At 45.4% G+C, this 26,780-nt stretch overlaps 1 protein-coding gene across 1 annotated transcript; it reads left to right on the forward strand.

Moving 5' to 3' along the window:
• Positions 1-838: 838 nt before the first annotated feature.
• Positions 839-26,780, forward strand: LOC119432540 (zinc finger protein 436). Its single transcript, XM_049658734.1, has 8 exons — positions 839-1,104; positions 4,049-4,119; positions 5,788-5,923; positions 10,695-10,768; positions 13,864-13,999; positions 16,841-16,914; positions 21,264-21,399; positions 24,195-26,780. The coding sequence occupies exons 1-8, from the start codon at positions 1,088-1,090 to the stop codon at positions 24,955-24,957; spliced, it is 1,407 nt and encodes a 468-aa protein (XP_049514691.1). The 5' UTR covers positions 839-1,087; the 3' UTR covers positions 24,958-26,780.

Here is a 26,780-nt window from a genome sequence, read left to right on the forward strand (position 1 = left end):
GCGAAGCTGTAAATCACAACAATTACCCATTGCGATGTCGTTTGGAATTATTCACGAGGCCACATTCACGTGCTATTTACCTAATTATTAAACTTAAACGTCTCGACGGCCTGCGACTTGGTTTGCGCCGTTACTTCATGCTCCTACAAAGAGTGGACCAGAGAGAAGATAAATTCGCCGCGCCTCGTATGCACGCTGCTCTTCAGGAGTCCTCATTATACGTGGCCCTGCCATAGCACTGTTACAACACAAATCAGCTGCTAGGCGGGTTGTTCTTTTAAATACGAAAGTGTAGTTACGTCACTCCCTGCGTCGTACGCTACAGTCAAGCTGCCGTCGGCGTGGCAGCTTGAGCAACGGTAATCTTTGCCAGGAAACGTAAGCGGGGGACGTGCTTCGCATGTCATGTATGCGCAGGGGTACCTTATCATCAGTTATGCGGTTCGGATGCTTGTTTTGAGCTTGTTCTTTATTGAAACATACGCTGTTCTGTATGTTGTATGCGTAATTTCAAAGAATGCATGCGCTGCACTTTGCTGAGTGCTTGTAGCCTCTGCCTTACGGGGCTATGAGCCATTGCATTTTGTTCTATACTCTAGCGAATTGCTTCACCTGCACTGATTTCTCCACTCGAAGCCGTAGCACTGCACTTAAAAAGGAAATATTAATATAGACATTTTTGTGTGAACGGATGGTGGCTGGTAGACCGGGTAACCTTGTTTTAATGATTGGTGTGAAGATAGCTCAAATCACTGGGGCGAACCTTATAGCGCTCTATGCTAGCATTTTAGTGTCCAGATAGTGGCGCACCCTATGGTCAATTTCTTTTCGGATGAGCTCTACAGTTTCTTTCGAGTTCCCGCAGCGTCAAACGTTTTATTTGTGCCCTTCCATCATAGGCAGTGACTGCGCATGCGTGGTGATTCGGCGTGGTTCTGTCGCGAAAAGACGCCAGTACTCCAGAAGCGAAGCGTCGAGGATCACCGAAGAAAGACACAGTGGACACACGCCTCCTTCCTTTCGTAGCTTCATCGACGAGGCAATCCCGAGTACAAGCCGTGAAGGCGCCGCGGGCACTTCATCTACTATGGACGATTACACTACGTGAGTCTGGCCGCTTGTGAAATTTTCGTTGATTATTGCCACTCGTAGAAACGACCCAAAATGGAATACAGGCATTCACAGCTAGAGATACGTTCCGACTTTAAAGCGCGCCTTTGGCAGACAGCTTCCGTCTGTACATGGGCCACTTTATTAGAGTATCGTACGTCGATACACGTGTGATGCGAATGCATTGTCGTAGGAAGAGCAGCTGCGGCTGTTTATCGTTAAGGTAAAGAGGATTATTGCTGCAGAAAGCAAATGTTTTACCAAATAATATATTTTTCGCTTGTTTTTCATCCCCGGGCGGCATACCTGCAGCGGTACCAACTGTGATGCATTGCGCTGTTCAGCTCGACGTCACAGCTAATCTTTCAGGCGCAGCGGCCGTATCAGGGATGATGGTGAAATGCGAAAACGCTGGAGTGCTTCGGTTTATGCACACGTTACGGAAGCCCGGATGGTCAGATTTAATCTTGAGCCACCGCAACGGCATTCGTCATATTGAGGTCGTCCTTTTGCCGTCTGAAACGCAAGAATTGATTTTAATCGCACCGCACACTTTCGTTGGCGGTCGAGTGTGCATTTTAAAGGAGACTGGTTATTCCGCAAAAACAATTTAAACAAATCCGTGACCAAGTTGGTACCTTCCGAATGAAACCTTCGCGTTTGATTGCTTTTCAGAAACCGTAATGTGTCCGATTGCAGAGAAATGGGAGATGGGTTTAAAATGAACACTGCTTATTTGCACATGTTTCTTGAAATACTACCTGGATGAAGCGAGAGCTGCGCCCTCTTGGCGCAACTGCGGACATCCTCGTTCGTAGAGCGTGCTAACCTAATCAAGAATTGGCTACAGAGCAGTTGCCGACCGCAACTGTTATGAAGCGAACTCGCAGGCCTGTGAAGCTGCTTGACTGGGCTGGGCGACTGTATCGGCCGACTGGCGCGCCCACTATTCGATAGTTAACCTAATGTAACCGAACCTAACTTTACCTAAAGCACTCGTGCACCGTTCCCGTGCGCCGCTAATGGCGTGGCTGACGCGTCGTCGGTGTCTGTTTTACCGCTGAAATAAAGCTTGTAAGCATAAACCGGATGTTCAGAAATAAAATTTAGCGAATTTTAAAAATTGCCTGTGGCAGGTAGCATGATTCTCATCGTTGAACTAGGTTATTCGAAGAGGCCGACATTAGTAGCAGGAGAAATCGAAACACATATTTCAATGTATTAATTGTAGCAGGCGATCTGGTCAGGGCGTATCTACTTGGAATGAATTTCCAGAATGACACAAGTTTGGAGATATGCTTCATCAAACTCGCCATAAAAATGCGGAATTGTTCCACTTACCTTTCTACCAAAAGGCCGTTTTATACATTGAATCACAATAGTAACTGGAACGCCCATGTATTTCGTCCCATACTTTGGGAAACAATATTTCGAAACGTGTCATCCCGGAAATTCATTTGAAGTGGATGCGTCTTGCAAGCTCGCCGGCTACGGTTCCTAAATTGCAAGATATGTCGCAAAGTAATTAACTAAGAAGTTCATTAGTCAATTTTTGAGAATTATTGGAATATGTGTTTCCACTTCTCGTGCTGCTAAAGTCCGCCTCTTTTAATAACTCAGCTCAAAGATAACCATTATGCTACCTCCCACAGTCGAATCTAAAAATTCCATAAAGCTTAATTTTCAACACCCGTTGTTGTTCTCAAACGGCTTTCAAAGGGTAAATTTACATTATTTTTTACTGAAGGGATACATAAATCGAAGTTTATAGTACATTACCGCCCTTCCTGTAAGCACGTCTCTTTGAATTGCTTTCTTCCTGGGGCTACTATCTCCAATTTTGCGCCTTGCTCAAGACCCTTTAACAATAAACTTGACATATAAAATAATTTGGGGGGAGGTAGCTGTGTGTCAAATATATGAAGCGAACTTGGTGCTGCTTGCAATGGCGTATTTAAGCAGTCTATCCTTCCTTTCATCCAACTTAGTCATGTTCTCAAGTGTTCAAAATTAGACTTGCCTAAAGAGAACCATAGGAGCTGTATACTTCAGTGGAAGCCATTTCTACCCGTAATTTTAATGTTATTTAATGTAAGATAAGTTATCTATGCGTAGGATGGATAACCGGTGGACCATTAGGGTTACAGAATGGATACCAAGAGAAGGGAAGCGCAGTCGAGGTCGGCAGAAAACCAGATGGGATGATGAAGTTAGGAAATTTGCAGGCGCTAGTTGGAATACGCTAGCGCAAGACAGGGGTAATTGGAGATCGCAGGGAGAGGCCTTCGTCCTGCAGTGGACATAAAATATAGGCTGATAATGATGATGATGATGATGGTGATGATGAAATTCCTTTTGGCTCGGATCGGGGATGTATCAGTAATTTTTGGAACTAGCGTAAAAACCCGAATGCCAACACGGCGATGGTGAACTCGAACAGGCGCGCACGAGAAAGCATTTCTTTTTCATTCAGCTCTGGTTTGAATCAAAATATGGAGGCAGTTCCCGCAGTGCCTTCCTTTGAGCATCCACTTATTATTTTCAGGAAATAGACGAAATTATTCCGCGGATCCTCTTCGGATTCGTTATTGTTGCGATTCTGCTCCAGCCGTTATTGACGCTGTAGCAAATGGAAAACGTAACTTATATAGCCAACTGCAACACCCGAATCAGACCTGTCGTTAATTGAGGTAAAAGTTAAGCAGAGACTGTTCGTTCAAGTAAGTGTTTTGACCACGGTCGATGCTTGATCCAAGTGTGCCGATCCTATACCAGCCAGTATTGTGAGAACTAAGGGAAAATGAAACATCAGAATGAACACGTTTCTTACCAAAATGTTTCCTTCTTCCGAATTCTGTTTTGACAAAACATTCTTCACATCATTTCTGTCGCAGCTCAAAGGAAAATATCGGAGACCCATATGTATGTCTAATTCTAGGATTTCCGACGAGGCCCGGACTTACCCATGGAACACGCTGAAGGGCCCGACTGACGCCACTTACGTCCATGGTATGTACGGGATGGGCGTCGGTCTTTGATATCACTTCCGAAGACGTTTCACAGCACATGCTGAAGCACACCTGCACATTATCACGGTCAGAGAGGCAACTCCAGAGTTGGAATGATTCCGGAATGGTTCCACATTTTCAAACACTGGGAATGGAAAATGAATGGAATGATGGCATCAGTCCTGTATATGGAATGGTAACGGAATGTTCGCCCGACATTCCAAAATAGACTTTGAATGAAATGGGTCCATAGTCCTGTAGTGCAAAATGTTCATTTTAGCCGAGACTACAGAACCGGTAAATTTGCCAATTGGGCTAAAGAAACTTGTTCATTTCATTGGATTTCTCAGTTTTTTTTTTTACTGCACATTACTCTGTCATTATCTTCCTTTAGGCGACTGCGCCTGCAGCGGTATTTATAAAGTACGCGGTATTCTACTCATTCTACACTTCGGATGACTCGGAAACATTTACTAGTTATACTACTGAAGTGTATTTAAAGAGAGCAATTTTCAGCCAGGATTAACTAACTCTTTGTATGGAGTTAAGTTGTCGACTCCTTATTTTTAGTCATCTCCTTACAGTTTAGCTTGCTTAAGTAGCAGTGAATTATTAGGGTTAGCAAGATCGTGCTTGAACAACTGGAAAGGATGGAACGCATAAAACGGCCACGTCGCAAACAGTGGCATCATGTGCGAGTCCACGGTGATTTGGATAGTGCGCCATGTCTCCAGTCCACTGTCGAGTGTCCACAAAATGCCATAACAGGCGCTCCAACACGTGTGCGGTAAAATGATGCCCGTTAATGTGAAAAAAGGTAACGCAGAAAACTGCTGCGTTACCGTCGGCAACGAAATCGTTTATTACGACACAGTCTTCACCTTACTGGGCACTACCTCAATGCTCGCCGGCTTTTCCCTCAAATTATTCCGCTTGAAGCTCAATGCCAACAAAAGCACCTGTGTTCTTTCCACACAAAAAACAGGCATCATCGCAAATCCTGATGAATACCTTGATGAACAGCACATACCTGCGAACACAGCCCACAAATATATAGGCATAATTTTAGATAAGAAATTAACTTTTATTCCACACCTGAAGTACCTTAAAAACAACTGCCTAAAATCCATGAACATACCTAAAATTATGTTACACCCAGCGTGATGTAGTGACAGGAAGTGCATCATGTACCTTTACAAAAGCCTCACACGAACACGCTTAGATTACCGCTCCGTATTGTACCAATCGGCCACTACTAGTGCCTTGAAGATGCTGGGTCTTGTCCGCAACCAAGGTAACCGACTGGCTACAGGTGCCTTCAGGACAAGTCCTGCGGGGAGCCTCTACACTGACGCTAACGAGTTGTCACTTCTTCGGAGGTCATACTGTAATTTTATGTACATTCTTAAGGTAATTACAAAACGCGAACATCCCTCTTAGGTAATGGTAGCAATATGGCATCTGCAACGTTGTTTAATAATTGACCTACAGTTAGGGAACCCTTCTGACTGCGTGTACGGAAACTTGGTGAACGAATGGGTGTGGCGTTTTTCAAAATCCTCTAATGGCTTTAGCAAAGCTATGTCCATCGTCTCGCGTCCACTGTCTAAAATCGTCTAGCCCTCCGCATTATTTTGGCCCAGTGGTGAATCAACACCTGTGTTTTCAGAGCTTGCGGACGCGAACGAAAACCGAAGCCCCGCATACTGGCTTCCTTTGTCCAGCAGCGGCCATAGTGACGCAAGCTTCAGTACAAGCCACGCAGGCATGGAGGAATTAACAGCCATCTTGGATGATGACGCGAGGTGAGCCCAACGTAAGCAATTGCCTTCAATGGAGCAACTCAGACGTCAAGAAATGCTGCCTATCCTCTGAAGTCGCTTCCCAGATTGGTTTCTATGAACGATAGGTGTGCTAGATAAGGGACAATTTTTTTGTTTAAATATCCCTGTTAGATGGTAGAAAGCGGACCTGAATGTACATGGACGAAATACCCATCTTCTAATGTTTAATATTATAGAAACTGAATCTGTTTGCATAAATAAGAGAAGATAGAGCATCCTGACATCCTCTGGTGATTTTTTATGCTTGGTTGCCAACATTCCTTTGTCATTTTGTGGTTTTCGAAAAAAGCTGCAGGGTTGTTTCTCGTCGGCTGTGTGTCGCAACAGACTACGACAAATTACGGTAAATTTCCTTGAAATCTTGACCAAGGATGTGGTTGTGGTGGTGGTCGTGAATTGTAGCAACAGGCGGGTTTAGCCTGGCGAACACCACCGGCAATGGCTCCGCCCGAGCGTCGCTCACAGTAACGCTGCAGGGTTTCACCATATGTCCATCAAACCAGTCTCTCTTAAGAATTCGATAAGGATACCCGCCGTGGTTGCTTACTGGCTATGGTGTAGGGCTGCTAAGCACGAGGTCGCAGGATTGAATCCCGGCCACGGCGGCCGCATTTCGATGGGGTTAAAATGCGAATACACCTTTGTACTTAGATTTTGGTGCAGGTTAAACAACCCAAGGTGATCCAAATTTTCCGGAGTCCACCACTACCGCGTGCCTCATAATCAGATCGTGGTTTTGGCATGTGAAACCCCATAACGTTTGGAAGAATTCATTAAGGCTACGTGAAGTTTCTTGGCGGGCTATAACTGATCCCTCTGGAAATTCAAGGTGTAGGCGCGGTACGCATGCGGATTCTCCTTTTTTTTTTTTTTTGCAGATTCTCCAGGAGAGCATCCCTTTCATCTTGCAATTTAGGGTCCGACCACAGAAATTGTTCAATGTCTCCTTTCTCGTCGCGTGCAGTACCGTTGGGAGAATTGATTCGCCCCGGTCCTAAATAACCAGGGCGGTGTACTAGCACGTCCTGTCCCGATTCGATGTAGAAGTGAGGCTTCCTGTCGGTGAAATCTCTTGCTTACGCAGGGCACGTGTGGTGGAACCCTTAATCCACCCAAAGTGACTTCGGAGGTCCGATTTTTTCACTTCATTACTCTTTACAGCCTTGACTTTGGGAGGATGATAGAACGCTGCGTATGCAAGCGCATCAGCTTTTTAGTTTACAAAAAATACCAATGTGGAATGGAATACACCGAAACTTTACAGTGAAGCCTTCGTTGTTGACATCTTTCACGAGGGCTAGTGATTTTCGCGGGAACTTGAAGGACGGCAGACCGCGGCATACTTGTTGTAACGCGGCATTTGAGTCCGTATGGACAACCACATTCTGCGGAGGCGAAGTCTTTCCATTCCCATGCATTTTCGAGGGCATCAGGCTTCATACTGTGTATGAATTTTTTGTAATTCTTTCCAAATAACCTTTCAAAAGGATTCCAACCATTGTGCAACATTATGCAATATGGCTCTCAGAAGGCCACACCTCAATCATTATTGCACTGATAAAATCGATAGGGAATGTCAGATCCCTGAAATTTCCAAACATGAACTTCTTTTGTATTTGAGGAGGTGTTGAAAATGTATTTGGTTTCAGGCATGTGCGTGTTTGCGCGGTACCAAATAATCGACATCGCCGCGCAATTGCTTACTTTTAGCAAGATTAACATATTACAAAATTGTGTTGAAATTTAACAAAAAGCCTTGAGAAAAATTACCCGTCAGCTTTTGTAGAAAAGTAATAAAACATCATCAAAACAGCCTTCATTAAACATATGGACAAAAACGCGTGAGCAGATGGATCGTCTTTGCAAGAAAGTAAATATTTTGTGCTTTCACTAAAATATTTAAAAGGCCAAAATAACAGGTTTCAAGCAGCAATAGGTTGACGAGTTGCTCAGCTAGAAGTGTTGCGGTAAAAGAACATGAACGACGTCAACGACGTCACAAAGTAATGGAAAATATTTCACCAATCTGCCCTCGTTTTCATTGGCAATTAATCTTCCCCTGTTAATCATCGCAAAGCATAACTGCGAGTCGGCCTAGTTGGAACAGATTCATTAAAAAAACTTCATGTGCGCAAAGCGAATAAGGACGAAGAATAGGAGCAACAAAAGGAGGAGCGCTTTCTAACAACTGGTTTTATTTTCGCAGAATCATTTGCTTAAAAACCCACAGATCTGCGCGATCCAGTCAACTGAACAGATCAATAGCGCATATAACATTTGTGATTAAAATGCCACGGATCAGTGTGACCCGGTCAACATAAAAACAGTAATGCGCATAAAACAAACACTGAAGGAGAAAATGCGTTAAAGACAGGAGCGACTTCTCTTTATCTAGCAATGAAACAGAAGAATGACTGATGCATGACTGGTAGCCTTTGGTTCGTAGCTTGCCCCAACCGATTCTCGTCATCTGCATTGCTTGCGTTTCCTTTCTTGAAAACTAAAGAAAGGTAACGGGTACGCAAAAGAAAGCAAATGCGGACAAGACGGATAACGGGATATTGTTTGTGGACAAGATACGCATCACCCAAAGAGTGTAAACGTTTTTAAGAGCGTATGGGCACAGGCGCATATTCTCGACCGTTTCGCTGATTCACTCCGTCATACGTAGCCGATCAGAGGCCCAATCGGAGATCTTAGTTCGTTTCGCGTTCTGTTCGTTTGCTGCAACGTCACAAAGTGACAGTGTGCAAAATTTGCGACAACGGAAGGGACAAAGCAGCCAAGCGGCAAGCGTTGAACTCCTCCGACTAGAAACGTTCTCGGAGTTCGCCATTTGTGGTCACGTCAAAATGACGACATGCTCATGTCAATCATTTTGATTACGAGAACGTCATCTGCTAGGAGAGGAACGCGACAAGAGATGCGAAGTTCGAGCGGTCATTCACTCGCTACAACACCGGCTTCGCATCGCACCTCTGGCGGATTGCATTGGATCCGTAGGGCAGCTGCGGCTACGGAATGTTTCACCGCATGCCGATGGGCTGCGCTCTCTTTCCCGTTCTCAAAACATTTTGCATACTGCCACTTTGTGACGTCGCAGCAACTGAACAGAGCGCGAAATGACCAAAGATCCCCGGTTGGCATTCTGGCGATATTATCAAAACGTGCGAGGGCATACCTCATAACTGAATCTCCAAGACATCTTTTCTGGAGCGACGCTTGACGACCTTGTAAAGCTGCCAAATAATAAAATAATTATTTGCAGCGCTCTTATCATTCAGCAGGCACCTGCTGTATGGCTGCACTTTCTATCGGTGTTCTGCGTAAGCATTATACTTCCTATGCTTATCTCATTCACGGGATAAATTTGATTTCACAGATCCGGGAGAAGTGCGAAATAATTCATTGCTTGACAGAGACGAGATTTCAACAGTAGTTCGTTTTCATTCTTTAATCCTTGTTGGTATATCCGCACTGAACTGCTTAACGGACTATGCAACACTTGTCCTTCGATGTTATGAACTCACTTGAGCAAGTGAGATGCCCTTTGTTAGATATATTGGCACATAATTGTTTTAAATCTCGTAATAACAACGTAAATAAAATAAGCGCAAAGGTTACTCTACGCGTTCCACCTTGACACAGCGTTTCTTCCCAGCTGAGGTGACGCGGACAAAATTCCCTACGAATGGCTCTTTTCCTACACTTTCTTCTTACCGCGAGTAGCTTCCTAGCCCAGCCTAGCCTTTCATCCTGGCCTTTCAAGATTGGTGCCTGACGAACTTGCCCCAGAACGGTGACATAGTTGGGGCAGATCACCCAGGACGCGATGACAAATGCTGCTTGCCCTTTCCTAGAACATTTGAGGTGTGCATGAGTGCGCCATAAAGAATTGCTTAACGACTGGCGTCTCTGGGTTGTCGCGCAGGTTTTTGACATCAAAGTCGAAACGTATTGCAGGGTGCCTCGAATGCCCCATAAGTGGGATAACTTTTATGGGAGATTCTGGGCTGTCGACTGCGCGCCGCGGAACATTATTCGGTTCTCCTGTGCGTGACATCATTAAAGAATTCTAACGTGCCCGGTATTCGGCTAAACGTAAACGGATTGAGCGTTTACCGCATAAGCGCAAACATGAGTGGTAAGGACCGTACAGCCACCTGTGGCTCAGAGATCAGTCCGTAATCAGAACTAATATTGCAGAAACCAACTGTATTCTACTTCGATGCTTGTGTAAATTTTCGGCAGTGGCGTCATCGTGTTGCTACCGAAAATTTACACTAGTAGCAAAGTAAAATACACATGGTTACTGCAATATTAGCTGTCTTTGTGTAGTTGAGCTCTGCGCCACCAGGTGGCTGCACCGTGCAGGCCGTTCACGTTTGCTCCTTCTGCTCATCCGGTAAAACGCTCAGTCCGCTTGCATTTACCCGAATTTGCCCGACAACATAAAACTATCTATTGTCTACAAAGCGCAACCATTTTTTAGCCTGTTCAAAACGTTTTGCATGCACTGCCCGTTCACAATCACTCACTCGCCTAGGAGAAATCTATGTTACGAATCACACATGGACTCGTGTCCAACGAATGCATTTAGCATTTAGCGAATTTAGGATCTAGCATCTAGCATGCATTTAGCGAATGCAAATTACTTTGTGTAAACGTTCGCTTCAACGATCATTTCATGTTCTAAAGCTGCTACACTTCAATCCTACACCTTCCTATGCAGAATGCCTAATGGCACCTGGGATGGCCACCAGAACACGCAGTACTACCCGGCTGACGTCACATCCACCATGTTTGGTAGGTTCTCTATGGCGCAAGTACACCTCGCTTTAGACGTGATTAAAGAGGATAATGTCTGCTATCGAATGCGATACGTTCGAACAGCGTAGCCGCTGGCTCATAGGTGCATGGTTCTGCAACTGTGAGCCTGCATTCTGCCTGGTTTCTCATTCACAAGATTGAACTGTAGTCACATGCTGTTTGGCGCACGAGGGAGATGATCTCACGGGCTATTCTGTCCAGCGATGAAGTCTCCCGGGCGTGCAAGATTCTACACTAGTTGCAAAGGCAGCATGCGAATTATCCGTGAGCACTCGCTCCATCCCTGGTGCACATTTAAAAGTTGTAAGACAGCAATATGTGCATTCACACCGGTAGTGGCAAAATAAGAGATAGAACGGAAAATTCACCAGGAAGCGTTTCTTGCTATATGAAAACGAATAGTCACAATATTGAAACATTTAGGCTAAGTTTGCTGTAGCATGCCTCGTGTCCATGTCGTGAGGAACGAATTCAGCAGTAAGGGTTCTCAAAATTGTGCTCCGTGAGTTGCAATATTTTTGCTTGTGCTAGCTGCTTATTGAAATGGGTAACTACACGATAAACTCAATTTGCTCCCCTTGTCCTAACTTAAGATTTCACGAGAAAAAAAAGTGCAAGCAAGTCTTGGTTATTTAATTCAATGGCGCCGAAAAAACTGGGGACAGAGATGACATAGGGCAGGATATGCGTCTGTGATATTGGCCGCTTGATTTGTTCTGGTCTTTTGGGACGCCGTTGTATTCTTGAGTTGCGCATCCGTCAAAAAAGGAAAAATCCAGCGCAAGGGTACTTTTGGACTGTTCTAGCCAATAAATCCTCGTATCACATTTTGAACGCAGTTTGATATTTCAATTATGTATTTAAAGTATATTAAGGGGCGCTTAAACATTTGCGCCCCTATCTGCTCTATTTCACCTAAATGAAAAACGTTGATTTCCCTTTAAAAAATAATTTGGAATATTAGAAAAATACATTTTAGCACGTGAAGATCCATCCTTGCAAGGAGTTTAAATTAAAATGATCATGATCAAACAAGAATAGCCCTGAGTCACTCTGCATGAAAATGTCATGCCATTGTCGATGTATTCGACAAAATTTCGCTTTTGTCGCTTCGATACCAAAACGTGACGCGCGATGATCACTGAAAGAGCCACCCAGGTTATTCTCTATACAGTCATGACGAAGGGCCGCTCGTTTTAATGACCTGTTGTGGCCTCAAATCCCTAGTCGCGCGTTTGTATCGCATGCGACGGTAGGTCACCGAGACAATGATTCGCCAGATAAGAGGCGCACACAGGCGGGCCATCCATTCACCGATTGAAAAGAAACCAGACTGAAAGCTTCGCGTGTGAACTTCGTCTGCAGCTCTTCGTGCGTCTGCTTTCAATATCGGAACGAATACCTCGACAGCGGATGTCCTTTAAATGCGTAAATATTTCCATGCTTATCCAACGACAAAACTGTTCATCCGTCCGGTTATGCAAGACGATTCATTTCAAGATAGACCCCGCCGCAGCGAGCGAATTCCCCTTCGTGCTACCTATCGCTTCAACGCGGTCGAAGCTCTCACCACACACCGCACCCTGCACCTTTCGCAGATCGCTTTCGAGATAGCTGCTCGCGCGTCTCTCTTCAACGCTAAGTAACCGACAAGAACACAGTGCGCGAAGCTATATCAGCAGTCGGCATTCTGTAGACATCGCAGATCGCTCTAAAGATACGGTCCGCGCGGCCGTGCAATGCGGAGCAGCCGCCAGAGTAGGGTTAGTCACGTTTGTCAATCAGCGCACCCGGCGCCACCACCTGCAGTACTTTGCTTGTGTCATCAATGCATCTTGCGTCGCAATGCGCAGCAGTTCGCGTCACCGCTGCGCTGTTGTTTGTACGGGCCTTATCAAGTTTCATAATATTGATAATGATTAGTAAAGCGGCTGCAATCACTACTCGTCCATCTGTTGTGCGCCGTGCTGAAAAGGCGGATTGAGAAGAAAGCATTGTCGCATCGGGTAAATGCTTTATATCTGTTTCGCTAAAATACATCGTATGGTATGTTCTTGTCTTGGTTACTCGTACTATTCCTCACAGTATGAACACTGCCAAAGTAAGTTATATAGGATGTTTTATTTTAGCTACACCGAATTTTAGGTCCCTACTGGAAGATTGCGGAATTCAAACTTTGGCAATAGTTACTCGAAGCGGACATTACTTCGACGAAAAATCAAATTCGCAATTGTATAATTAGGAAAACATTACTAATTAAGTGTTTTACTATATAACTTCCAGAACCTATTGCAACCTACGAAATGTACCTACTGAGTGTGGATTCCAAATCAACTTGGTACAAATTCTGAGGATGGCATCGGTTTCGAGATATGCACCGTCAAACTTGCGGTCCATTAAAGAATGCACTGTTTTTCCACGTACGTTTTTAAGAAAATGCTGTTTTAACAATTGAAGTACAAAAGTAATTGGAATGCCAATGTATTTCGTTGGACACTTCGACAAATGTTATCTCGAAATTTGGGTAGTCCTGAGAATTCGTTCCAAGTGAATACGCCTTGTGACCTGATCGACTAGAATTCGCAAATTGCAATGTGCTATAAAGCAAATATTAGTTCAGTAGTGCAATTGTGTTATTTATTAGTGAAGCACTTTGAATTCTCCTTGAAGTAATGCCCGCCTCATCTCGTCATATACCTCAAGGGCTATAATTGTGCTAGCTGCCACTGGCGATTCTTAGAAAAGTTGGTGCAGCTGAAGAAAAAGCGCCTGGTGCACAAGAGAGGAGAGATAAATAATTTTGGTGATTGGAGACCGATTTAAATATTGCAAAAATTTGCAAATAGACTAGAGATTACTATATTCACTCAAATAATATAAGTTTCCTGATAAACACTTGGTTAGAACGTGATCACAATACGCTTTTAGACCCGGCCTTTCAACGAAAAAAGCGCAACCTTATCGAAGAGAATTTTTAAAGGCATTTCATACTTTAAACCTTGTAATATAATTGTAAAAATTAGCAAGTGAGCAAGTGTTGCATAGTAGCGAATCAAGACGCGCGCTTTCAGGGCATACAGACATGACCGGGGAAAGAAGCACCGGTTACTGGCCTCCTGTTTGCAGCCACAGCTGCGATGACGCAGTGCCCAGTAGAAGCCGCACTAGTATGGAGGAAGCATCAGCCAGCTTGGAAAACAATGGAAGGTGAGCACAACTTTCGAACATTTGAACAACTGAGGGAACAACTTTCGAACATTTGAACAACTGAACATTTGAACAACAACACGAAATGCTGCGTGGGGCTCAATAAAGCTTATAATGATGAAGTTGTGCGCGGAATTAAAGTTATGATTCCTGAATAGCAGAATATCACATGGAGATCTGGAAATACGTCACTGCCATTAAGCGGCATCTTTAGGTCGGGGGCTTCGACGTGCAAGATAATGTAGAAATTTGTTAATATGAAAGCGTCAAATGGCTCATCGAGCGAGAAAGCCGGTGTCCGGCATCTGCAGCAGCGAAACATCACCGAAATTCCCATCGACTGCAACACTACGTCACCAGCTGCACCTCGATGAAGGAGAGGAGGTCAAAAACACCTGCTGCCGCTAGAGTCGATGGGTGTAAACGAAGGCGTTTCTGTGCGGTGCGCCCTTTCGGATAACGCGCAACGCACAAAGCTGCTGCGGACGCCGTCCGTGTTCCCGTGCGTTCGCGCCGAACGCGCGCGGTGTCGGTGACTGCAGCCGATGCCTCTGGCGGCGGCTCGGCTGGTTTCGACCAGAGAACTGGACACTTGACGAGTAACGTGGGAAGTCGCATCCTGTTCTCGCCTCGCAACCTTTCAATGTAATATAACTTCGTGTTGGCGATCTGTGTTTACTTGTTACCATGCAATTGCAACACATACACATGTAACACTAGGTGTAACTAACACAACTTCGCTGTTCCACAATCTTCATGGAGTGGAAGGGAGGTATTATTTTTTTCGTGATTTAGCTTTTTCCTCTGAAGTAGATGCACATTGCAGGTTTCTTTTTTATCGCCGCCACCCGTGAGATCGTCTCAGCCCAGAATTACCAGAGCACAGGAGAAAAAAAGCTCTACAATTGCGAAACATGCAGAAAATCGTTCAAGCCGTCCTGGTAGCTTAACGTACACCAGTGCACCCGCACAGGCATAAAACCCTACAACTTCGAAACATGTGGTAAATTATTCCCGCAGTTCGACTATATTTTAATGTCCATAACCGCACGCATGCAGGCATTAAACCCTACAAATGGACCCGCCGGGGTGGCTCAGTCAGCTAAGGCGTTGCGCTACTGAGCACGAGGTAGCGGGATCGAATCCCGGCCGCGGCGGCCGCATTTCGATGGAGGCGAAGTGCAAAAACCCCCGTGTGCCAGCGTTGTAGTGCACGTTAAAGAACCCCAGGTGGTCAGAATTAATCCGGAGCCCTCCACTACGGCGTGCCTCATAATCAGAACTGGTTTTGGCACGTAAAACCCCAGAAAAAAGAAGAACGCTACAAATGCAAAACATGTGGGAAAGTATTCACGCTGTTAGATCGCCTTAACACACATCAACTCAAGCACACAGGCCGGAAAGCCCATGCCTTCCCAAAAAGTGCGAAATCATTTCAAAAGAAGCAGTATCTCAAAGAGCATTTCGACCTGCATACGGGCGCGAAACCTTTCGTCTGCGAAATATATAGTAAGCCTTTTCTGAACAGCACAGGCCTCGCACATGATTGCCTCCGGCACGCGGATGAAGCGCCACACACTCTTTTCTCAGGGAGAGAATTCTTCGACGGACATGTGTGCCAGCTGGTTAAGTGTTAATTGTAGGGTGATTCCTTTAGAGATGCGATTCAACTGGTCGCTCATCTGGTAACGCATAGAGGTGGCCAGCCGTAACAGCCTTATTGGTGCACATATGTAGTCAGTCGTCCGCAACTATTTCATAGAGACGTGAGTGCGAAGCTGTGCAGGAAAACAACGCTAAGATACTGTCATTGCACTGAGCAACATACGCAACGTAGCGCCATGAACAATTGCTGAACGACTCGCGTCTCTGGATTGTCGCGCAGGCTTTAGACATGAAATGCGGAACGTGTTGCAGGGTGCGTGGAAAGCCCCAAAAGTTGGATAATTTTAATGCGAGATTTCGCGCTATGGACTCCATTCCGGGGAATATTATTTGGTTCTCCGGTGCATGACGTCATTAGAGAGTTTTAGCATGTCTGGTATTCCGGTAAACGCAAAGGGACTGGGCGTTTTACCTGATGAGCGAAGACGCAAACCTGATCAACCTATCAACCTACATGCTGCAACCACCTTGTGGCGTAGAGCTCAAACGCACAAACACAGAATCAATAGTATAGAAACCAAGTGTATTATCCTACGGTGCTGGTGTAATTTTTTGGCAGTGGCGTAATCGTGTTGCTGCTGAAAATTTGCTCTAGCAGCAAAGTAAAATACACATGGTCACTGAAATATTTGTGTTTTTGTGTGGTTGAGCTCTGCGCCTTTAAGTGGCTAATAACGCAATACCCATGCAAATATTACTTTGCTGCTGGTGTAAATATCGCCAGCACCACGGCTACGCAACTGCCTAAAATTGACATCAGCAGCGAAGTACCGTAAACTGGGTTATGCAATAGTGGCTCAGTGTTTATGTGATTGAGCTCTGCGCCACCAAGTGGCTTCACCATGCAGACCGTTCACGTTTGCGACTTGAGTAATTAGTTAAAACATCCGGTCCACTTGCGTTCACCCGAAAGCCGGATAAGCCAAATCTCTATTGTATGCAACACGTGACCGTTTTCCTAATGTGTTCAAAACATCTCGCATGCAGTTCCTGTTTATCATCACGCTCCTGCCTCACAGGAATCTAGGTTATAAATCGCACATGGACTCGTGCCCAACGAATATATATGCCGAATCCAAGTTACTTTGTGTGAACGTTCGCTTCAACGATCGTTCCGTGTTCTAAAGCTGCTACACAATCAATCGTATCTTCCTGTGAATGTCTCTTCTATAGCAGAATATCGAGTGGCTCCTGGGGTGGCCAATGGAACACGCAGTACTACCCGACTGACGTCACATCCACCATTTATGGTAGGTGCTATACGGCGCAAGTACACGTCCCTTTCGACGTGATTGAAGAGGCTAATGTCTGCTATCGAATACCATACGTTCGAACAAGCTCGCCACTCGCTCACGGGTGCATGGTTCTGCACCCGTGAGCTTGCATTCTGCCTCGTTTCTTATTTGCATGACTCAACAGTAGTCGCAGGCTGTTTGGCGCCTGAGTGAGATCATCTCACAGGTTATTCGGTGCGGAAAGAAGTTGCTCGCACGTGTAAGATTATGCGCTAATTCAATAGACGTATATGAGAATTATCCCTAAGCCTTCGCTCCATCCCTGGTGCACATTTAAGGGTTGTAAGACAGCAATATGTGCATTCATATAGGGGGTGGCAACAGAAGAGATAGGACGGGAAATGCACCAGGAAGCGTTTCTTGCTAAGTGAAAACGGCCAGTCACAATAGCGAAACATTTAGGCCAAATTTGCTGTAGAACGTTTTGTATCCATGTTATGAGGAACGAATTCAGCATAAGCGCTCTAAGAAATTTGTGCCATTAGTTGCAATGCTTTTTTGCTTGGGCTGTTTTTTGAAATGGGTAACTACATGATAAACTCAACTTTGCTCCTCTTAATTGTCCTAATTTGAGATTTCACGCTAAAAATACTGCAAGAAAGTCGTAATTATTGAGTTCAATGGCACTGAATGAACTCAAAGATGACATAGGACAGGATATACATCTGTGATGTTGGCCATGTGACTTGCCCTCGTTTTTTAAGTTGTGTATCCGCAACAAGTGAGAAAATTCAGCACAATTAAGTGCCACTTGGTACTCTTCAAACCAATGAGTCGTCGCCTAACATTTTTTAAAGCGGTTTGATATCCAAATTTCAATTATGCACTTAAGGTATATTCATCGGGAATGAAAACTCTACGCCTACATCTGCTCTATTTCACCTAAATGAAAATGTTATTTTCTTTTAAAAGTTAACAAATTTGCGAAATTGCAAAAATTCATTTCAGCATGCGAAAACCCATGTAACCAGTTTAAAAAAACAAACATGAAAGAACAAACGATGTGAGTCATTGCTTGCAGTGTCTCCCATTGTCAAGGTATTTCTCGACAAAATATTTCTCTTGTCGAGGTATTTCTTGTTTCGATACCAAAACTTGACGCACGATGATCGCTGAGAGCGGCGCCCACATTATTCTAGACGCAGCCATGACGAAGAGACGCTCGTTGTGATGACCTGTTGAGGCATCCAATCCGTAGTCACGCGTTTGTATCGCAAGCGACTGTGGGTCGCCGCAACTTGATCTTCGCGACTAACAGCCGCGCACAGGCGGTCAATCCATTAACCGATAGAAACGAAACCAGGCTAAAAGCTTCGCGTGGGCAGTTCATCAGGCCCCCTTCGTGCGTCAGGCTTCGATATCCGAGCGACAAAAAGCGGATATTTGTCAACGAATTCGCCGACAACAGTTACAACGATTACGTCGACAGAGTTCCATAATGGGTGCTGTTGCGAAAGCCGACCGTCCGAGGGTCCACGAAGGTTTCATGTATGGTGCCGTGCCAGGTGCCAAGAGGAGGAGATATCCAGGGAGATTAGAAAACTGTTTTATATACACTGTACATGGTATTTTACAAGGGCTCCATGATATTGGAGCCGTCTACGTGATAACATATTTGCATGTAGTAGCGTTTACATCTCCGAGCGTTCTACATGGTCGAGCGTCTCTACATGGTCGATGCTCTCTACATCGTGAAGCGTTTGTCCATAACACTCAAGTCCCCTGTTTTATCCCTTCCGTTTCCCTCTTTCACTCGACGAGGGAATACACTTTAGTTCTTTTAGCCAATGACAGTCTTTGGTCAGGTAGCCATATCCCGCTTGTGATGTGTCGTCGTTTCCCGCCGGGCTCCGCCTCCAATCTTGCTAGGTCGCAAGACAGCGGTTGACACCTTGGGAACCGAACGTTGATGTCGTTCCCCCGGGAATGCCAGACACCGGCCCCTATCATGATTCGCCTCTACATAGCGGTCAGTTCGCGGAACCAGGGAGGGCGGATAGGGCGCCAGGTTACGTCGCAGTCCGCGCCGGGCCTCGGTGTGGTTCGGGCGGCGCTGGTAATTCACGGAACCGCACCGAAGGGCGATGCCGCCGTTTAGCGACGCATGAGGTAGCCCGGAGACCAACTGCTAATTCCTCAGTCCCAGGCGACAATTCTCGGCCGCGAGAAAGGGGCGCCAGGTTGGCGCGTATGAGTCGGCGCCGGCCTCCTTTGTCCCGAAGGACCGCCAGACACAACAGTGCCAAGAGAAGGGAAGCGCAGTCGAGGACGGCTGCAATCTAGGTGGAGTGATGAAATTAGGACATTTTTAGGTGGAAATCTGAATGAGCTAGCGCAAGACAGGGGTAATTGGAGATCGCAGGAAGAGGCCTACGTCCTGCAATTGACATAAAAGGAAGCTGTTGATGGTGGTGACGTCGACAATGCACGGCTTTCTTTAAAACCGCCTGAAGTGCTTTTGTCACCTCTGACTTCCTGCTTCATTACTATCATTGCAACGATGGCATGAAGAACGATAGATAAAATATTTTAACCAATATTACTTAATTTACAATCTGACTGCGATTACTCGTCCACCTGTTGCCCACCGGGCTCAAATGAACAAATAGGGAGGAAAGCACCGTCGTATTGGGTAAATCGAATTTTTATATATGGGTCATTAAAATAGATCGTGTGGTAGATCCTTGTCTTTGTTGCTCCTACTATTCATCTCCCTATGAAAAGGCCAAAGTAAATGTTATATACTGCGTTTTAATTTAGCTGCCCCGAATTTTCAAGAATCGCCAATGTAAGATAGCACAATAGCAACCCTTGAACTCAATGAGGCGGACGTAACTTCCACGAGGAAATAAATTCGGAATTGACTAATTCAAGAAATGTTACTAATTACGTTTTTACTAATTCATTTACAGCACCTATTGCATGCTACGCAATGTAGCTGCTACGTTTGCAAGGGATATCAATTTGACACGAATTCCGAGGATGGCTTCAAGATATGTCGGTTTCTTGATATGCGCCGTCAAACTTGAGGTGAAAATGCACCGTTTTACACGGTAAGCTGTTATGGGCTCCTTCCAATAGCCGTTTCGGTTCGCGACGATATACGCCACCGCCGATGGTGTCCGGTGACCATAACCGCTATCAGCGGAAAGGCGAAACAAAAGTACCCGGCTCCAGCCAGGATTGAACCCGGGCCTGCTGCGCGGGACTCAGATACTCTACCACTGAGCCACGCAAGCATTTGCTATGAGGTAGCGAAAAAATGTCCTATAAACGCACCCTAGGCAGGCGCGCAGGCGCAGACGACGAGATGCGATTCAGACGAGGCGCACAATCAACGCGATCCCAAGCCTCCGCCAGTATGGTGGCGCCATCTGGTTAAGGCGCCTGCAAACAGAGCTACATGCGCGGCTACAACCAGGCATCATCAGGATCAGCAGACTGCTCTGCAGTGAGCATTACAAGCCGCAGCTCGCCGTCGGCGCCTTGCGGAGAGTTCAGATCGTTCTCGTCAAAACGAGGTGAAGATACTTTGCCGCGAAGACCCTGTTGTGCGTGGTGCCGAAATTGGTGCTACTCTTGAGCCGCTCCAGCAGCTTACGCTGTGACTCTGCTGCGTGTGTCGCGCACGCTTGTTACAATTTTTTTTCGCTTGCATTTTTTAAGAAAACGGTGTTTTATGCATTTAAGCACATTATCTTGGAACGCCAATGTATTTTGTCGGACACTTCGACAATAATTATCCCGAAATTGGTGTATCCCTGAGAATTCGTCGCAAATGAATGCGACTTGCGAACTCAGCCGCTAGAATTGGTAAATTGCATAATGTCCCATTAAGTAATTTTTTAGAACTTTATCAGTGCAATTGTGCTAACTGTTCAATGAGGCATTTGGAATTCTCTTTGAAGTAGTGTCCACCTTATCTAGTAGTATAGCTTAAGGGCTAGAATTGTCCTTTTGCCACTTGCATTTCTTTTTAATTTGGTGCAGCTAAATGAAAAGCACCTGGTGCACTAGAGAATGGAGATAAATAATTTGGACGATTTGAGGCCGACTTCAACATTGCCAATATTCTCGAGTGGAGTAGAGATTACTATATCCACTAAAATAATGTACTTTCTTTGATGAACACTTGGTTATACTGCCATCACAGTACGGTTTTAGACCTGACCTTCACACTCGAACCATGCTACCTTATCAAAAACATTTTTTCGAGGACATTTGATACTTTAAACCATGGAAGGATATTGTAAAAATTGCCAAGTAAATGTCGCACTGTAGCGAAAGAACACGCGTGCTTTCAGGGCATACAGACATGGCGGGAAAAGGAGGCGCCGTTTGCGCCCCTCTGTGTGCAGCAGCGGCGGCGGTGACGCAACACCAAGTACAAAGCGGCGCTGATATGGAGGGAGCATCAGCCAGTTGGGAAATCAACGGGAGGTGAGCCCAAATTTCTATAGTCCGTCTATAGGAGCAACTCGGAGACGACACGGAATGCTGCCTCGGGCTCAGTTATGCTTGCACTGATGAACTAGTGTGCAGGATCAAAGTTATAATTCCTCCCGTGTCCCGTGCATTGGGAGCAAGTGAAAGATCCCCTGGTGGTCAAAATTATTCCGGTGTCCCCCATTACAGCGTGCTTCCTAATCAAATCGTAGTTTTGACACGTAAAACCCAGGATTTCATCCAAAGTTAGGATCCCTGAAATCAGATGGCACAAGATCAGATGGACCGACAAACGGCACTGCCATTAGGAAGGAAGGAAGGAAAATAAGAGGCGAAAGGCAGAGAGGTTAACCAGGTTAAGTGTCCGGTTGGCTACTCTGCACAGGGGGATGGGGTAAGGGCAGAAAAGGTTAGAAAACAAGAAAAGATTAAAAAAGAAAAAAAAAAACAAAAAACACATCAGTCTGCAAAATTCTATAGTTTTTTTACGAAGTCCTGTTTCTTTTAAAAAGCGTACTAGCGCTTTTAAAGCAATTCGTTCCGACGGCGTCTGGGACCAGGGACCAAGAATTCTGGCATCCGTAAGGGTGCGGCTGTCTACCTGGTCGAGCGTGGTTCTGAGGACTTTTTGCACTAAAACGACGATAATCACACAGAAAATGTGCTATCGTCTCTTTGCACCCGCAAGTTTCACAAAATGGACTTGTGGCCATTCCTAAAGGTAGGAGTACGCGTTGGGAAAAGCTACTTTAACAGGCAGCTAAAGCTAGGGGGCTTCCCTCTCTGTGCATAGGAATGTAGAAATATGTTGATGCGAAAGCGTCAAATGGCTCATTGAGCGTAAAAGCCGGAGTCGTCCGGCGTCTGTAGAAGAGAAACGGTCCCCAAAACTACCATTGGCTGCGACTCCACGGCAGGAGCATGCCTCGATGGAGCAGAGCAGGCGAAAGGGCGCACCTGCTACCGAAATAGCGCACCAGAAGTTCAATGAAGGGAGGGGACATCACTGCGTCACCCAATCACCCTCGCTCTCGGAAGCCTGTATTACAGGCTTCCGAGAGCGAGTAAAAAAAACAAGTAATAAGAAGTAACAACGCATTCTAATGAGAACGTCAAGTAAAGTAATGAATGCCACTTGAGCTGCTTTCGCCTTCACCCACGGTAGCATAGGCTAAAGTGACTCAATTTTTCGACAGGCAGCACTTTCAGAGATTCCCGTGACACACTCGAATATGGCAAAGGCAGTCGAATGTATGGCTTCAATGTGCGGTGATCCGCCGCTCGATTCGAAGACCGCTTGCTTGACGCGTCAGCGTAGAAACACGAATCGTCTTGCTCACGGTTGCGCTTGATGCGCCGTAACTACTTTGATGCAGCACAAATAGCGTTCTAGATCAGAGGGAGAAACACGGCGCGAAATTGCTCCCGCCTCGCACGCTCATTCGGGAGGCAAATTGGTAGATCTAAAAAACGGTAAAAGAAAAATAAAGCATGGTATATTTGTGTCACGAACTGCAGTGTAACGCCCAATGTTTTCTCAGGGCGGCAATACTGTTTTAAAGATGTTCTCGAGCAGTATTCGGGGAAATACCGCTTGTTTGCACAGTCAGGTGAGCAATAAAAAGTTCGGGAGGTGTTATAATCTTGTAACAAAAGAAGGCGAATGCCTACTGCACGTTCGGTAATACATGAAGTTATACAATCGGGGTTAGATTTTTTTGTAATACATATTGGTAATGCATTATGTTATACAATCGGGGCTAGACGTCTTGCAAGACATAACGAACCACAACGGGAGGTACACATGTGGCACTAAGGTGACCTTCTGAACGCCACATCTGAATACTTGACGTAGTACCTAAAGTACAGCATGTTAGTGCACGCACTAGACCACACCTTTAGTCAGCCAGTAACCTGGAGCAGCCGTGCATTCCGGGAAGTGTGCTCGTCTCACACCCAGGACGCCCGGGTTCGACTCCCACCGAGACCGAGATGTACAAAGTTTTCTTTTCAAGCAACTTATTTACTTGGTTTACAGGAACCTCCTTGAGAAATGTGACGTCAATTCAAGCATTTTCGCCGTGTCGGCCATTTTTCGTCACACAGCAGTTTCGCAAAATTCACCGCCAACGCAGACAACTAAGGCTTTCACTTTCAAAAAGCATCCCTCAGTATTGTATCATTCACTGTTTGTGCGTGAAAACACGGAAGCAGTAAACGAATTCGTGCGCGCGCTGTATGGAAATAGAACACGCGCACTTTGGTTGCTCAATGCGCTAAGCAACAACGACGTTTCTAAGTTGGACGAAACAGTCGTGTTAAATGCCGATTGTTTAACTTCCGATGGTACACCTCATGTCGTGTGCCTCGAACCTCGTACGCTATCGATTTGACAATGCACGAATATTAGCAAAGGTTACACCGGGCAGCTTTCATGGTAACAGTCTAGTGAAGATATTTGGACTCACCTACATCTTTTAAATGTAGGTTATAATTAATGTATTAAGAGAATCAAAACAACAGATTTGTGTTGTTTCCCACTCGAAGGAGGACTGCCTTTTTTTCGAGTCCCAGACCACCAAATTCAGCAGTCTTCAACATCTCCTTTACTAGAGCCCAAATCGAACGATAAATTGCAACGCATGCAGGTAACACTCAGGTTAAGCAAATTGCTTCGACATAAATGCGCAATTTTGCTTGCCAAATCTGCATTGAGGAAAACGTGCTGCTGTATTTAGGTAACAGCAATCACTACGCCATTTTGAGCCTCTTTATCCGACTATTTGCAGGTATGCTACCGGAACCGAGGAAAACGAACAGCAAGAGTTATGCGGTGTCTGCGGCAAGGTTTACACCAGACTGCACGGACACGCTTGCGAGCACTATGGCGATGAATCCTCCATTTGTGAAGCATGTTATCTACCCTACGTAAAGACTCAGAAGTTCGTAAGACAATGCCTGAAGAGCACAAAAGAAAAAATGTACAAATGCGAAACATGCGGAAAATCATTCACGCGGTCGTGGTACCTTAAGGCACACCAGCTCACCCACACAGGCATAAAACCCTACATCTGCGAAACATGTGGTAAATCATTCGCTCGGTTGGGCTATCTTAATGTCCACAAACGCACGCATACAGACGTTACTCCCTTCAAATGCGAGAAATGCGGAAAATCATTCAAGCAGTCGTCGCACCTTAACGCACATCAACGCACGCACACAAGCGAGAGACCCCATGTCTGCCCAAAATGTATGAAATCATTTAAACACAAGCACTCCCTCAAGGAGCATTTGAACGAGCATACGGGTGCGATAGCTTTTGTCTGCGAAATATGTAGCAAGTCTTTTTCGTACAGGTCAAGTCTCAGAGTTCATCGCCTCCGCCACGCGGATGAATTGCCGCATCAGTGTGCCCGCGGCGGCGATCCTTTAGCAGAGAGAGAATCTCTCGACGCACATATGTGCGAGATGGTTACGTGCTATTTTTGTGGCGGTTCCTTTAGACATGGGATTCAGCTGGCCACACATCTCGTGACGCAAAGATGTGCGTAGCCGTAAAAGTCAGATTGGTGCGCACATGTAGTCAATCGCACGCAACTTTTGGACTGAGACGTGTGAGTGAACACCTGCAGGAAAACAATGCTGACATTCTTGCACAGCACTGAGCACCATACGCTACGCAACGCATGTGGAAACCAGGTTATTTCGAACAAAGGCAAACAGGTTAGTGCAGTGCACAACGTAAACGATGCCAGCTGGGTCTTCCAAATTACCAGACAATACGTTTTCGTCGAAATTATGTGCCGAAAAATTTTCAATACCTCGACCACTGCTCGCCGTTCACATAATTGTGTTAGTCGTGAACGTAGCTATAAGAAACTCACTTAAAGACAAACCTGAGTGGGCTGCAATTTTATGTTTTGTGTAACTGCAGCGTTGGAGTTTTTGCAAAACAACCTCGACAGCAGCGTTCAGTTCAGAGAATTTTCTGTCGGAGTGTTTTTACGTTGTTGTAGTAAGAAACCGTTATGGTACTACCTTTTTAATGATTATGCAGTGTCAATAGACGAAAACGTGCAGCTGCGAAGAATATTTGAGCCGATGGAAGGTTTCTAGTTAAAGTCAGTAGTCAGTTATGTCATTACGATGCTGCTCTGGTGCCTTCGAGAAAGTGTTTGTAGTAATTTCTGCGACAATAATTAGGGCATTGTGTACCGACACCATGAGTTCATTGTTTGAAATTACGATCAGTGCATTGATTTATTTCGTGATTGCCAAGACACATGCTAGGCAGTGTTGGGTCTTTCATTGATGCCAACGAATATAATTGCTGAGTGACTGACTGCTGGGCGAGTTGTTATTGCAAGATAAAGAAGTGCTAACTAGACGAATTACGAAAACAAGGCGACAACAGGATCACTTATTACAACTGAATGTTTATTGAAGAACATGACAAAAACTTCAGACAGCGGAAAGAACCACTTGCCAAAAGTTAAAATGAACAGTTAGCAAAGGTGAGTTTAGTGTACCGAAACTGACGGCCTGACTACACACTTATCGTTTGCATTTTGGGCAATGAAAGCTTTGTCGAGTTCACGTGCCTTGTCTTTATACCGTGCAATCACCTTTGCATGAGTCAAGTCTCAACCTAGTCAGTCTACCCAGTCCCTCAGGCGATGATTAGGGCATCGGCCAATTTGGTTGATGTAACACTTCCCCCATAAAAGGAAAACTTAGTAAACGACGCCGTTACCATACCTTTACAATCCGTCCCTGTGCTTCGCATTGCGTGAGTTCCACACAGTAGAACTGTTTGTTCTCTTCTGTCGTCTATTTAGCACTCCTTTAATTATTCACCTTTGTTTATTATCCAAAAGTGAGCCCATGATAGTAGTGACACTGTGTTAGACCGATGTCACATGGTCACTTTGGATCGCCATCGAGGTGGATCTAGATCGAAATTCTCGACTGCGACGGGCTCCCTTCCGCAGCGTGCGCAAATGTGCCAATCGCAGCCGAGAAATTCGATACTGGTCGGGCTCGATCGCGATCGAAAGTGCGCCGTGTGGCACCCGTATTAAATTCCAGTCGTTTCGACTTTCTTTGCATCATAAGCTCACTGACAAGAAAGTTAGTTATCGTTGTCTTACCTTGGCGAAGCCTTCGTCAGTTTAAGAAGGGCTGCAGTTCTTTATCTATTTGGAAGTTGTGCGTTTTTACTCGCACGGCTCTAGTTACAGCCGTAAAATCCTTTTATCCTGTTGTGACAAACCTAATTGTGCGACCAATGGCATCTCATATGGGAAGTCTTTTAGTTATATGTATGATTAACCATAACTTGACGGAACCGTAGTCGATAATAAAGAGAACCTTCT

The sequence above is a fragment of the Dermacentor silvarum genome, chromosome 11 (genome assembly GCF_013339745.2).
Source record: "Dermacentor silvarum isolate Dsil-2018 chromosome 11, BIME_Dsil_1.4, whole genome shotgun sequence".
Taxonomy (NCBI): Eukaryota; Metazoa; Arthropoda; class Arachnida; order Ixodida; family Ixodidae; genus Dermacentor; species Dermacentor silvarum.